A 17,927-nucleotide genomic window follows, 5' to 3' on the forward strand; every position below is an offset into this window, starting at 1 on the left:
TCCACCCCTCCCTCACAGTACCTATTTACAGAGCTCCTCCTCCACCCCTCCCCCACAGTACGCACTTACAGAGCTCCTCCTCCACCCCTCCCCCACAGTACCCAATTACAGAGCTCCTCCTCCACCACTCCCCCACAGTACCCAATTACTGAGCTCCTCCTCCACCCTTCCCCCACTACCCACTTACAGAGCTCCTCCTCCGCCCCTCCCCCACAGTACCCAATTACTGAGCTCCTCCTCCACCCTTCCCCCACTACCCATTTACAGAGCTCCTCCTCCACCCCACCCCCACAGTACCCAATTACAGAGCTCCTTCTCCACCCCTCCCCCACAGTACCCAATTACAGAGCTCCTCCTCCACCCCTCCCCCACAGTACCCAATTACAGAGCTCCTCCTCCACCACCCCCCCATCGTACGCAATTACAGAGCTCCTCCTCCACCCCTCCCCCACAGTAGCCAATTACTGAGCTCCTCCTCCACCCCCCCATCGTACGCAATTACAGAGCTCCTCCTCCACCCCTCCCCCACAGTATCCACTTACAGAGCTTCTCCTCCACCCCTCCCCCACAGTACCCAATTACAGAGCTCCTCCTCCACCCCTCCCCCACAGTACCCAATTACAGAGCTCCTCCTTCACCCCCCCCCATCGTACGCAATTACAGAGCTCCTCCTCCACCCCGCCCCCACAGTACCCAATTACTGAGCTCCTCCTCCACCCCTCCCCCACAGTACCCAATTACAGAGCTCCTCCTCCACCCCCCCATCGTACGCAATTACAGAGCTCCTCCTCCACTCCTCCCCCACAGTACCCAATTACTGAGCTCCTCCTCCACCCCTCCCCCACAGTATCCACTGACAGAGCTTCTCCTCCACCCCTCCCCCACAGTACCCATTTACTGAGCTCCTCCTCCACCCCTCCCCCACAGTACCCATTTACTGAGCTCCTCCTCCACCCCTCCCCCACAGTATCCACTTACAGAGCTTCTCCTCCACCCCTCCCCCACGGTACCCATTTACAGAGCTCCTCCTCCACTCCTCCCCCACAGTACCCAATTACTGAGCTCCTCCTCCACCCCTCCCCCACAGTACCCAATTACAGAGCTCCTCCTCCAACCATCCCCCACAGTACCCAATTACTGAGCTCCTCCTCCACCCCTCCCCCACAGTACCCAATTACTGAGCTCCTCCTCCACCCCTCCCCCACAGTACCCAATTACTGAGCTCCTCCTCCACCTCTCCCCCACAGTACCCAATTACTGAGCTCCTCCTCCACCCCTCCCCCACAGTACCCATTGACAGAGCTCCTCCTCCACCCCTCCCCCACAGTACCCATTTACAGAGCTCCTCCTCCACCCCTCCCCCACAGTACCCAATTACAGAGCTCCTCCTCCACCCCGCCCCCACAGTACCCAATTACAGAGCTCCTCCTCCACCTCTCCCCCACAGTACTCAATTACAGAGCTCCTCCTCCACCCCTCCCTCACAGTACCCATTTACTGAGCTCCTCCTCCAACCCTCCCCCACAGTACCCAATTACAGAGCTCCTCCTCCACCCCTCCCCCACAGTACCCAAGTACAGAGCTCCTCCTCCACCCCGCCCCCACAGTACCCAATTACAGAGCTCCTCCTCCACCCCTCCCCCACAGTACTCAATTACAGAGCTCCTCCTCCACCCCTCCCTCACAGTACCCAATTACTGAGCTCCTCCTCCAACCCTCCCCCACAGTACCCAATTACTGAGCTCCTCCTCCACTCCTCCCCCACAGTACCCATTTACAGAGCTCCTCCTCCACCCCTCCCCCACAGTACCCATTGACAGAGCTCCTCCTCCACCCCTCCCCCACAGTACCCATTTACAGAGCTCCTCCTCCACCCCTCCCCCACAGTACCCAATTACAGAGCTCCTCCTCCACCCCGCCCCCACAGTACCCAATTACAGAGCTCCTCCTCCACCCCTCCCCCACAGTACTCAATTACAGAGCTCCTCCTCCACCCCTCCCTCACAGTACCCAATTACAGAGCTCCTCCTCCAACCCTCCCCCACAGTATCCAATTACAGAGCTCCTCCTCCACCCCTCCCCCACAGTACCCAATTACAGAACTCCTCCTCCACCCCTCCCCCACAGTACCCATTTACAGAGCTCCTCCTCCACCCCTCCCCCACAGTACCCATTGACAGAGCTCCTCCTCCACCCCTCCCCCACAGTACCCATTTACAGAGCTCCTCCTCCACCCCTCCCCCACAGTATCCAATTACAGAGCTCCTCCTCCACCCCTCCCCCACAGTATCCAATTACAGAGCTCCTCCTCCACCCCTCCCCCACAGTACCCATTTACAGAGCTCCTCCTCCCTCTCATCTGCAGATTGAATTTAGTGACATTGCCCAATGCCGAAACAAATTCTTGAAGACTATAATGTATAACGTATCTAACCTTTGCAGGCATCAAGGACTCTAGGCTCAGCTTTTCAAAGACAGGAACGTGAACGTGCATCATGCAGACGACTGTGAACGCCCAGAAAATTATATACTAATACATGCAAAACAGCATTTAACATATTTAAATGACAATCCCATTGCCTTGTGGCGGAGGTGCTGCCATGGAACTTCACCACCTCCGAGAAAATCGCAACCCAGCATTATGGCATCTGGTTCCCTGGTGGACGATTCTGCACCTATTTTCCGGAACCCCCCCATCCCCCTCCCCACCCTACCAGAAAATCTGCCTTCCAACAGGTGCATCAAATCAAGCCCACAAAACTTGTTGAACAAATGTGTAACATTCGCAATTCCCCAATCCTCTGGCACCACCCCAGTATCTAAAGAGGATTGGAATATCATGTTCAGTACCTCTGCAATTCCCACCCTTTCTTCCTTTGGTATCCTTGGATGCATCCCATCCAGTGCTGGCAACTTATCAATCTTAAGTAGAGGCAAACAGTCTGATACCTCCTTTTTATCAATATTTAGCCAATCCAGTGTCTCAATAATTCCTCTTTCACTGTGACTTCAGGAGCATCTTGTTCCTTGTTAAAGACCAGTGTAAAGTACTCATTTAGTACCTGAACAATGCTCTCTGTGTCCATGCAAAGATCCCCTTTTCGATCCTTAATTAGCCTCACTCCTCCTTTACTGTGCTTTAACTCTTTATAGGCCTTCAGAAGACTTTTGTATTCCTCTTAAGATTAGCTGCTAGTCTCTTCTCATACTTTTTCTTTGCCTCTGTTACATCCTTTGCACTTCCCCTCTGAACTTCCTATATTCAGTCTGGTTCGCACTTATATTATCAACATCTATCATTTGTGCTCTGTTGCTGCTTTATTTACTCTTTCTCTTTTGTCATCCAGGGAGTTCTGGATTAGAACTATTCTATAGCTTTTACACCTCTCTGTAATTTCCCTGCAAATATGCTCCTCTATTTCTTTCCCATTAGTTGGTGACATATAGACTACACCCAGTAGTGTCATGACACCTCTGTGAATTTTTAACTCTAACCAAACAGATTCTGCCTTTTACCCCTCCAGGAGACCCTCTCTCTTCCGCATTGTAATATTTTCCTTCATCATGACTGCCACCCCTTTTCCTTTCTTTCCTTCCCTACCCAATGAACACATTGTACACAAGATCATTTAGTATTCATTCCTGCCCTTTTTTGAGGCAGGTCTCTGTTATTATCACATCATTTTCCCATGTGGTTATCCATGCCTGCAGCTCACCAACCTTATTTACCATTCTCTGTGTGTTTACATGCATACCTTGTAAATCTAATTTATACCTTATTGCAGTCCCTCTTATTCTGAACCAACCTAATACCTTACTATTTGGTTCCTCTCCAAATCCTTTGTGCACCTGGTTTCTCTTTTCTAATGCCACATCCTGATTCCCATTCCCCTGTCAAGTTAGTTTAAACCCACTCCAACATCACTATCAAATCACCCAGCAAGGATCCTGGTCCTGGCTCTGTTGAGGGGCAGGCTGCGAAGTTCCACCTCCATGGAATCTGTTTCCATTCTTTAATTACTGCCATACCTTATCGCCTCTTACCCAATCAACCTTAGCTAGCTCGCCCATCATACCTATGTAATTGGCTTTGTTTAAGTTTAAGATTGTTTTGGACTCGAGTATGTCACTCTCAAACCTCGTATGGTATTTAATTGTGTGATGATCACTTTTTCCCAGAGGATCTTTTTCTATTCGGTTACTTATCAACCCTGCCTCATTACACAACGCTAGATCGAAAAGAGCATTGTCCCTAGTTGGTTCAACAACATATTGTTTTAGGAAGCTGTCATGAAAACATTCCACAAACTCATCTTCCAGCCTACCTTTGGCAATTTGATTTGTCCAGACTATATGAAGATTAAAGTTCTCTATAATTATTACATTACTTTTATTACAGGTTTCAGTTATTTCTTGCTTAATACTCTGCCCAAGGGTATGACTATGTTTAGGGAGCCTATAAACTACTCTCATCAGCATAAATGCATCCCTCACAGCTGAAAACAGGATTGTGCTTGCTTGCAATGCGTTCATTATCAAATAGTCTGCTGACACTCAGTTTTGGGCCAATATTTGAACAATAAAGACTGGGGCGAGGTGTAGGATTGACCTATTTTTAATATATTCATGGGATATGACTGTCACTGGCAAAGCCAGCAGTTATCACTCATCTCTAACAGCTCTTGAGAAGGTGGTGGTGAGCTGCCTTCTTGAACTGCTGCAGTCTATGTGAGGTAGGTACACCCACAGTGCTGCTAGGGAGAGAGTGCCAGGATTTTGACCCAGCGAGAATGAAGGAACGGTGATATAGTTCCAAGTCAGGATGGTGTAAGATTTGGAGAGGAACCTGCAGGTGGTGGTGTTCCCATGTGTCTGCTGCCCTTATTGTTCTAGTTGGTAGAGGTCGCGGGTTTGGAAGGTGCTGTCTAAGGAGCCTTGGTGAGTTGATGCAGTGCATCTTGTAGATGGTACACACTGCTACCACTGTGCATCGGTGGTGGAGGGAGTGAATGTTTAAGGTTGTGTATGAGGTGTTGATCAAGTGGGCTCCTTTGTCCTGGATGATGTCAAGCCTCTTGAGAGCTGTTGGAGCTGTATTCATCCAGGCAACTCTCAGCTCCCAGAAATCCTCTCACTCCAAAAAGGAGTAAAGATAATCTGCGATACCTGTGGAGCTCTATAGAATCAGCACCCACCAGTGGAGGAAATATCAGAAAGAGGAAAGAGGAAAATACTTAAAAACCAATGGACTTCACTTTGGGCTCAGTTTGCAAGTAATTACTCACCAGTTCAGTGTCCTTCTCTGTCACCAGAGTCCCATTTGAATCATAGTACGAAACCTGGAAACCTCTCGGCAAGAGGAATCTGTGGAAAAAAACAAAAAGGAACAAGGTTTAACAGAATTAGAGTCATAGAGTTGTTCACCATAGAAACAGGCCCTTCGGCCCACTGCGTCCATGCCGACCATAATGCCAATCTATACTAATCCCACCTGCCTGCATTAATTCCATATCCCTCGATGCCTTGCTCATTCAAGTACCTGTCCAGATGCCTCTTAAATGTTGCTACTGTTCCTGCCTCCACCACCTCCTCAGGCAGCTCATTCCAGATACCCACTATTCTTTGTGTGAAAAATTTACCCCTTTGATCCCCTTTAAACCTCCTCCCTCTCACCTTCAATCTATGCCCTCTAGTTTTAGTCACCCCTACCATGGGAAACAGACTCTGGCTATCTACCCTATCTATGCCTCTCATAATTTTATATACCTCTATCATGTCCCCTCTCAGCCTCCTTCACTCCAGGGAAAACAGACCCAGCCTATCCAATCTCTCTTTATAACTCAAGCCCTCCAAACCAGGCAACATCCTTGTGAATCTTTTCTGCACCCTCTCTAGCTCAATCACATCTTTCCTGTAGTGCGGCGACCAGAACTGCACACAGTACTCCAAATGCGGCCGAACCAACGTTCTGTACAACTGTAACTGACGTCCCAACTCTTGTACTCAATGCCTCGGCCGATGAAGGCAAGCATGCCATACGCCTTCTTCACCGCCCTCGAGTGAAAGGCAGAGTCGCTCAGCACTGTTCTGTCCCTGTGGGATGCACACTCTCTGAGAGTGAGATTCTGAGCATTCCCCCAGATTAAAGCATGAATTCATCAATGGAAGGACAGATTGAGGCTGGATTATCAAATAGAAATGTTCCTTGAAACAAGCTCACATCTTCAGCTCCTGATCCAGGACAAACTACCATTTAGAATTATTATTCCTGGGAATGGTCTGACTCAGAGTGAAAGCTTCACTTTTAGAAACATAGGAAATAGGAGCAGGAGAAGGCCATTCGGCCCTTCGAGACTGCTCTGCCATTCATTATGATCATGGCTGAACATCCAACTCAGTAACCTGTTCCCGCTTTCGCCCCATACCCTTTGATCCCTTTAGACCCAAGAGCTATATCTAACTCCTTCTTGAAAACATACAATGTTTTGGCCTCAACTGCTTTCTGTGGTAGCGAATTCCACAGGCTCACTACTCTCTGGGTGAAGAAATCCCTCCTCATCTCAGTCCTGAATGTTTTACCCCGTATCCTTAGACTATGACCCCTGGTTCTGGACTCCCCCACCATCGGGAACATCCTTCCTGCATCTACCCTGTCAAGTCCTGTTAGAATTTTATAGGTTTCTATGAGATCCCCCCTCACTCTTCTGAACTCCAGCGAATATAATCCTGACTAACTCAATCTCTCCTCATACGTCAGTCCCACCATCCCAGGAATCAGTCTGGTAAATCAGCTCTAGCATCATGGTGCCAACAAATCCGTTCCAAGTAAAATCAGAGTATTCTCAATCTTGTACCCGATTACCTTCACACCTTCCTTGGAGTGATTGAACTACTGAGAGCTGAGAGTTCTCTGTACAAACACAACACTTCTTCCATATATAGTTCAAACTAATTTGGTACTAATAAGCATTATTAAAAAATAGAAACAAAGAGGCCTGCGAGAGACAGTGTTTGAAATAATACAGAATTAGACAGGACCATAGAAAATATCAAGAGGTCTAAGTTAGCTTTGAAGTGCATATGTGCAAATGTGCGTGAAATGTGATAAATAAGGTTGGTGGACAGCAGGCACACACAACGGAATAGGAATATAATGTATCGGCAATAATGGAGACGCGGCTTAAAAAAAGGAAGGGTGGGACTCTTAATATTCCTGGGTACATTTTGTTCAGGAAAGATAGAGAGGGAAAAAAGGAGGGGAAGCAGATTTGATGATGGAAAATATTCGTGCGAGAAAGAGAGAATATGCCTCAGATATAGACGCATTCGGTTGAGGTTGAGAAAAAAAATAAAGCAGCTATTCTGCGATTTGGTGGTAAGAAGGTAGGGGAGTAAATTTCCAAAGAAATTATTGGGAGGTGTAAGAAATCCTGACAAATGACAATGGGAGATTGTAACTGCCACAATATTAAATAGGGCAGTGTTTTTTTTTTATTCGTTCATGGGCAATGAAGGAAAGGCCAGCATTTTTTACCCATTTCTAATTGTCCTTTAGAAGGTGGTGTGGGTCACTTTATTGAACAAAGCAGCAGATCTTTTTGTGTAGGTAAACCCACAGTGCGGTTGGGGAGGGAGTTTCAGTGAAGGTGACATATTTCTAAGTCAGGATGGTGTATGACTGAGAGGACAGGTTGCAGGTTGTTGTGTTCACTTGCATCTGCTGCCCTTGTTCTTCTAGATGGTAGAGGTCACAGGTTTGGAAAGGTGCTGTCTAAGGAGGTCACAGGTTTGGAAAGGTGCTGACTAAGGAGGTCACAGGTTTGGAAAGGTGCTGTCTAAGGAGGTCACAGGTTTGCAAAGGTGCTGTCTAAGGAGCCTTGGTGAATTTCTTTTTTTCATTGATGGGACGTGGGCGTCGCTGGCAAGGCCAGCATTTATTGCCCATCCCGAATTGCCCTTGAGAAGGTGGTGGTGAGCTGCCTTTTTTTTTTAGAGATACAGCATTGAAACAGGCCCTTTGGCCCACCGAGTCTGTGCCAACCATCAATCACCCATTTATACTAATCCTATACTAATTTCATATTCCTACCACATCCCCACCAGTCCCTATATTTCGCTACCACCTGCCTATCCTAGGGGTAATGTACAATGGCCAATTTACCTATCAACCTGCAAGTCTTTGGCATGTGGGAGGAAACCGGAGCACCCAGAGGAAACCCACACAGACACAGGCAGTACCCGGAATTGAACCCGGGTCGCTGGAGCTGTGCGCCTGCGGTGCTAACCACTGCGCCTTCTTGAACCACTGCAGTCCATGTGGGGTAGGTACACCAACAGTGCTGTTAGGAAGGGAGTTCCAGGATTTTGACCCAGCGACAGTGAAGGAACGGCGATATAGTTCCAAGTCAGGATGGTGTGTGACTTGGAGAGGAACTTGCAGGTGGTGGTGTTCCCATGCATTTGCTGCCCTTGTCCTTCTAGTTGGTAGAGGTGGCGGGTTTGGAAGATGCTGTCGAAGGAGCCTTGGTGCATTGCTGCAGTGCATCTTGTAGATGGTACACACTGCTGCCACTGTGCGTCGGTGGTGGAGGGAGTGAATGTTTGTAGATGGTGTGCCAATCAAGTGGGCTGCTTTGTTCTGGATGGTGTCGAGCTTGAGTGTTGTTGGAGCTGCACCCATCCAGGCAAGTGGAGAGTATTCCATCACACTCCTTACTTGTGCCTTGTTGATGGTGGACAGCCTTTGGGGAGTCAGGAGGTGAGTTACTCGCCGCAGGATTCCTAGCCTCTGTCCTGCTCTTGTAGCCACGGTATTTATATGGCTACTCCAGTTCAGTTTCTGGTCAATGGTAACCACTAGGATGTTGATAGTGGGGGATTCAGTGATGGTAATGATGTTGAATGTCAAGGGGAGATGGTTAGATTATCCCTTGTTGGAGATGGTCATTGCCTGGCACTTGTGTGGTGCGAATGTTACTTGCCACTTATCAACCCAAGCCTGGATATTGTCTAGGTCTTGCTGCATTTCGACTTGGACTGCTTCAGTTTCCTTTACAAAAAGAGTTCTTTTCCTCTAGTCTCCAGGCAGGTCAGTTCTATGTTTCAAAATTTCCCATGCCTGCTCTTTGTCCATCTCATTGGTTTTTAAAAGGGACAAAAAGAAGTAAACCTCCCTGAGCCAATCACATGACCAGACACAACGTCTCCCCTGTCATTAAAAGTGTTGCTCTGAGGAGGTTAAACCCCTGGCTGACTGCCCTGAAACAGCTAGCTTTTCATATTCTTGTATGCAACGTCAACATTCAAAAGGTCCAGCAATTTGCCAGTGTCCATGTTCACTGGAAATTGTTTTTTTCAGTTTTTTAAAACACACAGAATTCTAAGATTTTAGTACAAAAATAAAACCCTTGTAGCAGCAGGAAGAATAAAAAAAGCATATTATCTAAATGGTGAGAGATTGCAGAGCTCTGAGTTGCAGAGGGATCTGGGTGTCCCAGTGCATGAATCACAAAAGGTTAGTATGCAGGTACAGCACGTAATTAGGAAAGCTAATAGAATGTTATCATTTAGTGTGATGGGAATTGAATATAAAAGTAGGGAGGTTATGCTTCAGTTATATAGGGCATTGGTGAGACCACATCTGGAGTACTGTGTACAGTACTGGTCTCCTTATTTAAGGAAGGATGTAAATGTATTGGAAGCAGTTCAGAAAAGGTTTACTAGACTAATACCTGGAATGGACGGGCTGTCTTATGAGGAAAGATCAGACAGGCTAGTCTTGTATCCGAATTTAGAAGAGTAAGAGGCGACTTGATTGAAACTTATAAGATCCTGAGGGGTGTTGACAGGGTGGATGTAGAAAGGATGTTTCCCCTTGTGGGAGAATCTAGAACTAGGGGTCACTGTTTAAAAATAAGGGGTCACCCATTTAAGACAGAGATGAGGAGAAATTTTTCTCTCAACGGGTTGTAAGTCTTTGGAATTCTCTTCCTCAAAAGGTGGTGGAAGTCTTTGAATATTTTAAAGGCAGAGGGAGATAGATTCTTGATAAGCAAGGGGGTGAAAGGTTATTGGGGGTAGGTGGGAATGTGGAGTTGAGGTTACAGTCAGATCAGCCATGATCTTGTTAAATAGCGGAGCAGGCTCGAGAGGCCCAGTGGGTTGTCCCTGCTCCTAATTTGTGTGTTCATATGTTCATATATTACATAGGAGCAGGGTAAGAAGGACTATGAGGAATAGGCAGGCAGGGAGGAAGTTGTCGAGCGAGGGAGCCGTGGTTTACTAAAGAAGTTGAAGCGCTTGTCAAGAGGAAGAAGAAGGCTTATGTTAGGATGAGACGTGAAGGCTCAGTTAGGGCGCTTGAGAGTTACAAGCTGGCCAGGAAGGATCTAAAGGGAGAGCTAAGAAGAGCAAGGAGAGGACACGAGAAGTCATTTGCGGATAGGATCAAGGAAAACCCTAAGGCTTTCTATAGGTATATCAGGAATAAAAGAATGACTAGAGTTAGATTAGGGCCAATCAAGGATAGTAGTGGGAAGTTGTGTGTGGAATCAGAGGAGATAGGGGAAGCGTTAAATGAATATTTTGCATCAGTATTTGCAGTAGAGAAAGAAAATGTTGTCGAGGCGAATACTGAGATACAGACTACTAGGCTAGATGGGATTGAGGTTCACAAGGAGGAGGTGTTAGCAATTTTGGAAAGTGTGAAAATAGATAAGTCCCCTGGGCCAGATGGGATTTATCCTAGGATTCTCTGGGAAGCTAGGGAGGAGATTGCTGAGCCTTTGTCCTTGATTTTTATGTCGTCATTGTCGACAGGAATAGTGCCGGAAGACTGGAGGATAGCAAATGTTGTCCCCTTGTTCAAGAAGGGGAGTAGAGACAGCCCTGGTAATTATAGACCTGTGAGCCTTACTTCAGTTGTGGGTAAAATGTTGGAAAAGGTTATCAGAGAGAGGATTTATAATCATCTTGAAAAGAATAAGTTCATTCGCGATAGTCAGCACGGTTTTGTGAAGGGTAGGTCGTGCCTCACAAACCTTATTGAGTTTTTTGAGAAGGTGACCAAACAGGTGGATGAGGGTAAAGCCGTGGATGTGGTGTATATGGATTTCAGTAAGGCGTTTGATAAGGTTCCCCACGGTAGGCTATTGCAGAAAATATGGAAGTATGGGATTGAAGGTGATTTAGTGCTTTGGATCAGAAATTGGCTAGCTGAAAGAAGACAGAGGGTGGTGGTTGATGGCAAATGTTCATCCTGGAGTTTAGTTACTAGTGGTGTACCGCAAGGATCTGTTTTGGGGCCACTGCTGTTTGTCATTTTTATAAATGACCTGGATGAGGGTGTAGAAGGGTGGGCTAATGGGAAGATTCTTGGTAGTGTAGATGAACAGAGAGATCTTGGTGTCCAGGTACATAAATCCCTGAAAGTTGCCACCCAGGTTAATAGGGCTGTTAAGAAGGCATATGGTGTGTTAGCTTTTATTAGTAGGGGCTTCGAGTTTCGGAGCCACGAGGTCATGCTGCAGCTGTACAAAACTCTGGTGCGGCCGCACCTGGAGTATTGCGTGCAGTTCTGGTCACCGCATTATAGGAAGGATGTGGAAGCTTTGGAAAGGGTGCAGAGGAGATTTACTAGGATGTTGCCTGGTATGGAGGGAAGGTCTTACGAGGAAAGGCTGAGGGACTTGAGGTTGTTTTCGTTGGAGAGAAGGAGGAGGAGAGGTGACTTAATAGAGACATATAAGATAATCAGAGGTTTAGATAGGGTGGATAGTGAGAGTCTTTTTCCTCGGATGGTGATGGCAAACACGAGGGGACATAGCTTTAAGTTGAGGGGTGATAGATATAGGACAGATGTTAGAGGTAGTTTCTTTACTCAGAGAGTAGTAAGGGCGTGGAACGCCCTGCCTGCAACAGTAGTAGACTCGCCAACTTTAAGGGCATTTAAGTGGACATTGGATAGACATATGGATGAAAATGGAATAGTGTAGGTCAGATGGTTTCACAGGTCGGTGCAACAACGAGGGCCGAAGAGTCTGTACTGTGCTGTAATGTTCTATGTTCTATGTTTACAATGCATGTACGTAAATGCACAAAGTATGGTGAAGGTTGGCGAGCTATCAGCGTAAATAAGCGTGTGGGAATATGATACAATGGCAATAACAGAAACATGGCTCCAAAATGAGGACCGGGTGCTTAATATTCATGGATACAATGGGCTGGATTTTGTGTAGGAGAACCCCACCTCGGCCTTTCCCTGCCTGCCCAGAGCCATTGCCAGTGTTTTTGGATCAACGTTTCATGATCTGGGATCCTGTCTCCATGAGGTTCTGGCCAGTCAGAGAGCCAGTAACTGTGCAGTATCGACAGCACCGCTGGCAGCAGTGATCACTGCTGGTACTGCAGAGTCCTTGGACACAGGACCAGCGACCAGCGCTGGAACCGCGGACCTCAGGTAAGTGTGGCGGGGTCGCCAGAGCCAGTCCGGAAGGCCCTGGCAAGGTGGGGGTGGTGGAGGGGCTGGTCATGGATTCTCGGGAGAGTGGCATCCCGGGAGGTGAAATGGTTCCCGGCAGGGTCCTCCCTGGACACAGATTTCCCACAGAGGAGGGACCAAACCCCCATGGCTGCAGGGAATGATCCTCATTTTACAAGGCGCCCTCATGCATGGTGAAGGCACCACCCGCTGCTGGTAAGATCCCAGTGGCAGCTGGAAGAGGCCCTGAATTGGCCGTTAATAAGCCACTTAAGCGTCTCAATTGGCCTCTGGGCGGGAAGGCCATCATCAGGCCAGGAAGATTGCCTGGCGATGGGCCCTCAGCCCCCAGCCACCTGCCACGATTCTCTGTGACCCCCATCTCCGGCCCCGCTGTAGTTTGGTGTTTTCCCTCATCCTGTCACATGTGGCATCTCCTGCAGTACTCCACCACATCTTTGTGGAGTTTTGGCCAATCAAACTGCTGTCTTTTACGGGCTTTGGTCTTTCGTATACCAGCATGTACAGCCATTGTAGTCTCGTGGGGCCTTCTTAATATTTCTCCCCGGTACCTCTGTGACACCACTAACTGGTGAACCACTGTCCACTCCTTGCTCTCAGGTCTGTGAGGAGAACTCCATTTCCTCATCAGTACCTCATTCTTTAAATAGTAGCAATCAGGGACTCCCTCTGCTTCACTTTCAGACTGGGCAGCCTGTGCTAACTCTCACAATACTGGGACAGCTCGCTGAGCCTCAGCGAAGGAAAATCCATTTAATTCATTCCCTGGGTCTCCTAACTTTCCAAAGAAAGTCTCGGACAGACAGACCTCATGGTCACCTGCCTGCAGTGTCAATGCAGTCTCCTCTGGGGGAGCTGGTTTGATCATGGCCTTATCCACGACACATTTAGGGACTCTGCAGGGGTCTGTCTCCTGCCACTGCCTTGTCTCTCTGACCTCCTGTGGTCTTTCATTCACTACTGGGGGGAGGGGCTACCATCTTCACCCCCGCCAGATCATTACCTAGGAGCAGGTCAACCCCGTCCACAGGCAAACTAGGGACAATCCCTACAGTCACCGGTCCTGAAACTAGGTCGCACCCCTTGTACAGGTGCAGGCATACACTGCCCTCCAATACCATTCACCACCATTCTGGTGTTCACTGCACTCTCTGGGGGAAAGGTCAGGCCTTTTCCCAGTAAAAGGAATCTAGTGGCCTCTGTGTCCCTGAGAATTACTATGGGCTTGCTTGCCCAACTGGAGGAATACGGGGTTACTTTCCCTTCAGACACAAAACCCTGATACAAACAAAGAATAAAGAACAGTACAGCACAGGAACAGGCCATTCGGCCCTCCAAGCCTGCGCCGATCTTGATGCCTGCCAAAACTAAAACTTTCTGCACTTCCGGGGTCCGTATCCCTCTATTCCCATCCTATTCATGTATTTGTCAAGATGCCTCTTAAACGTCGCTATCGTACCTGCTTCCACCACCTCCCATGGCAACAAGTTCCAGGCACTCACCACCCTCTGTGTAAAGAACTTGCCTCGCACACCCCCTCTAAACTTTGCCCCTCTCACCTTAAACCTAGGACCCCTAGTAACTGACTCTTCCACTCTGGGTAAAAGCTTCTGACTATCCACTCTGTCCATGCCGCTCATAACTTTGTAAACCTCTATCATGTCGCCCCTCCACTTCCGTTGTTCCAGTGAAAACAATCCGAGTTTATCCAACCTCTCCTCATAGCTAATGCCCTCCAGACCAGGCAACATCCTGGTAAACCTCTTCTGTACCCTCTCCAAAGCCTCCACGTCCTTCTGGTAGTGTGGCGACCAGAATTACATGCAATATTCTAGGTGTGGCCTAACTAAAGTTCTGTACAGCTGCAGCATGCCCCGACCGATGAAGGCAAGCATGCCGTATGCCTTCTTGACTACCTTATCCACCTGCGTTGCCACTTTCAATGACCTGTGGACCTGTACGCCCAGATCTCTCTGCCTGTCAATACTCCTAAGGGTTCCGCCATTTATTGTATACTTCCCACCTGCATTAGACCTTCCAAAATGCATTACCTCACATTTGTCCGGATTAAACTCCATCTGCCATTTCTCCGCCCAAGTCTCCAACCGATCTATATCCTGCTGTATCCTCTGACAATCCTCATCACTGTCCACAACTCCACCAACCTTTGTGTCATCCGCAAACTTTCTAATCAGACCAGCTACATTTTCCTCCAAATCATTTATATATACTACAAACAGCAAAGGTCCCAGCACTGATCCCTGCGGAACACCACTAGTCACATCCCTCCATTCAGAAAAGCACCCTTCCATTGCTACCCTCTGTCTTCTATGACCGAGCCAGTTCTGTATCCATCTTGCCAGCTCACCTCTGATCCCTTGTGACTTCACCTGTTGGACCAGTCTGCCATGAGGGACCTTGTCAAAGGCTTTACTGAAGTCCATATAGATAACATCCACTGCCCTTCATTCATCAATCATCTTTGTCACTTCCTCAAAAAACTCAATCAAATTAGTGAGACACAACCTCCCCTTCACAAAACCATGCTGCCTCTCGCTAATAAGTTCATTTGTTTCCACATGGGAGTAAATCCTGTCCCGAAGAATCCTCTCTAATAGTTTCCCTACCACTGACGTAAGGCTCACCGGCCTATAATTTCCTGGATTATCCTTGCTACCCTTCTTAAACAAAGGAACAACATTGGCTATTCTCCAGTCCTCTGGGACCTCACCTGTAGCCAATGAGGATGCAAAGATTTCTGTCAAGGCCCCAGCAATTTCTTACCTTGCCTCCCTCAGTATTCTAGAGTAGATCCCATCAGGCCCTGGGGACTTATCTACCTTAATGCTTTGCAAGACACCCAACACCTCCTCCTTTTTGATAATGAGATGACTGAGACTATCTGCACTCCCTTCCCTCGGCTCATCATCCACCAAGTCCTTCTCCTTGGTGAATACTGATGCAAAGTACTCATTTAGTACCTCGCCCATTTCCTCTGGCTCCACACATAGATTCCCTTCTCTGTCCTTGAGTGGGCCAACCCTTTCCCTGGTTACCCTCTTGCTCTTTAGATACGTATAAAAAGTCTTGGTATTTTCCTTAATCCTGTTTGCCAATGACTTCTCATAACCCCTTTAAGCCCTCCTGACTCCTTGCTTAAGGGCGGCACAGTGGCGCAGTGGTTAGCACCGCAGTCTCACAGCTTCAGGGACCCGGGTTCGATTCCGGGTACTGCCTGTGTGGAGTTTGCAAGTTCTCCCTGTGTCTGCGTGGGTTTTCTCCGGGTGCTCCGGTTTCCTCCCACAAGCCAAAAGACTTGCAGGTTGATAGGTAAATTGGCCATTATAAATTGTCACTAGTATAGGTAGGTGGTAGGGAAATATAGGGACAGGTGGGGATGTTTGGTAGGGATATGGGATTAGTGTAGGATTAGTATAAATGGGTGGTTGATGTTCGGCACAGACTCGGTGGGCCGAAGGGCCTGTTTCAGTGCTGTATCTCTAATCTAATCTAATCTAAAGTTCCTTCCTACTGTCTTTATATTCCTCAAGGGATTCGTCTGTTCCCAGCCTTCCAGCCTTTCAGGATTCCTATTAAATTTTCCTGCACTTGCAGCTGTAAATTTCCTGGGTCTCACTCTTATTTCAGTTAAATCCACAGCTTGTTCTGCTGTGCTTTCCATCCAGGTTGCACCTTCACTGGGCGGGTGTGCCCTGATTAACCCTCCCGGCTTTCCCTTTAGTTTCCAGCAGTCAGATTTGAAATGCCCTGCTTTATTACAATGGAAGCACACAGGTCTCCAGGTCTCACTCTTGCTCACAACACCTTCCCTTTTGGCTGGAGGAGGGCCCCCTGTGTCTCCTGCTTTCCTTTCTCTCCCAGGACTGCTAGGGTTGCTGTCACCTTCCCACCCTTTGTTCTTTTCAGATTTGTGGGGGTGATTAGGAAAGGTTCTCCCTGGGAAACCAACTTATAAATTAAAGCAAACTCATCGGCCTGCATGGCCGCTTGCCGGGCTCTCTGGACCCGCTGCTCCTCTACATGGGTCTTTATGGCAAGTGGCAGAGAGTTTTTAAATTCCTCTAACAGAACTACTTCCCTGAGATTCTCATAGCTGAGCTGTACTTTAAGAGCTTTAAGGTGGGGGAGTCCAGAACCAGGGGTCATAGTTTAAGGATACGGGGTAAACCTTTCAGGGCTGAGATGAGGAGAAATTTCTTCACCCAGAGAGAGTGGTGAACCTGTGGAATTCACTACCACAGAAAGCAGTTGAGGCCAAAACATTGTATGTTTTCAAGAAAGAGTTAGATATAGCTCTTGGGTCTAAAGGGATCAAAGGGTATGGGGTGAAAGCGGGAACAGGTTACTGAGTTGGATGATCAGCCATGATCATAATGAATGGTGGAGCAGGCTCGAAGGGCCGAATGGCCTATCCTGCTCCTATTTTCTATGTTTCTATGTTAGCTCTCAGCCACTGGTCAAAAGCCAGCTGCTTACTTCTTTCAAACTCCAGGTAAGTTTGATTAGCTTGCTTCTTGAGGGTTCAAAACTTTTGGTGATAGGCTTTGGGTACTAATTCATATGCCCAGAGCATTTTTGGTCAGTTCATAATTTGATGAACTCTCATCTGGCAACAGGGAATAAATCTCATGGGCTTTTCCAGTTAGCTTGCTTTATAGTAAAAGAGGCCAGGTCTCAGCTGACATTTTAGTTGCCTTGCCAGTTTCTCAAAGGACAAAAAAAAAATCTTCCACATCTTCATCATTGAATTTTGGAATTGGTTGAGCTAGTTTTAACAATTTTGTACTCAGCCCTGAATTATGCTCCTCCATATTGGCCATGCTTTCACTGGAGTTACTCTATCACCCCCTAGTTAACTCAAGCCACCTTAGCCCTCTTTCTTGGCATTCTTTCTGGAATCTTCTTTCTCTCTCTCTCCTCTCTCTCTTGTTCTTTCTCATGTCTGTGTTTTCCTACATGTTCCTTCTGGAAGGCTTTCTCGTTCTCCCTCTCGTCGCTCTTTCCCTGTCTTCTAATTCAAGTTTTTTTTATTCCAATTGTATCTCTGGTAGCAATACCCTGTCTGGGTCTGCTTCTAACCCTGTTTCTGCTTCTTCAGATTCAAGGGAAAAATGGTTGTCCACTAGCCTTAGGAGTTCAGACTTCCTTGCCTTGCCACGTACTGTGATCCCACACTGCTCCACTATTTTCCTTAACTCCTCCATAGACAGTGCTTTTAACTTATCTCAAGTTACTTCACCCTGGCTTGGGGAGCTACTCACTTCAGTTGCAGACATGTTAGTATTCAATCACACACAACCACAAGAAAACCTGGATTAATCTTGCTCTAATTTGATTGGGAACAATTTGGCTTCCCACTTCCAATTTCTCTCATTTGTCTGTGGGTCAATCCCGGACTCCAGCAACC

The 17,927-nt window shown here is 47.6% G+C and overlaps 1 protein-coding gene across 1 annotated transcript in view; it reads right to left on the reverse strand.

Moving 5' to 3' along the window:
- The window catches only part of LOC137377639 (disintegrin and metalloproteinase domain-containing protein 12-like), a 561,477-nt gene that overhangs the window by 448,913 nt on the left and 94,637 nt on the right, over positions 1 to 17,927 (reverse strand). The window contains exon 4 of the mRNA XM_068047508.1: positions 5,286 to 5,364. Coding sequence (XP_067903609.1) covers positions 5,286 to 5,364 — 79 coding nt within the window. The remainder of the gene's footprint in view (positions 1 to 5,285; positions 5,365 to 17,927) is intronic.

This window comes from Heterodontus francisci, chromosome 1 (genome assembly GCF_036365525.1).
Source record: "Heterodontus francisci isolate sHetFra1 chromosome 1, sHetFra1.hap1, whole genome shotgun sequence".
Classification (NCBI taxonomy): Eukaryota; Metazoa; Chordata; class Chondrichthyes; order Heterodontiformes; family Heterodontidae; genus Heterodontus; species Heterodontus francisci.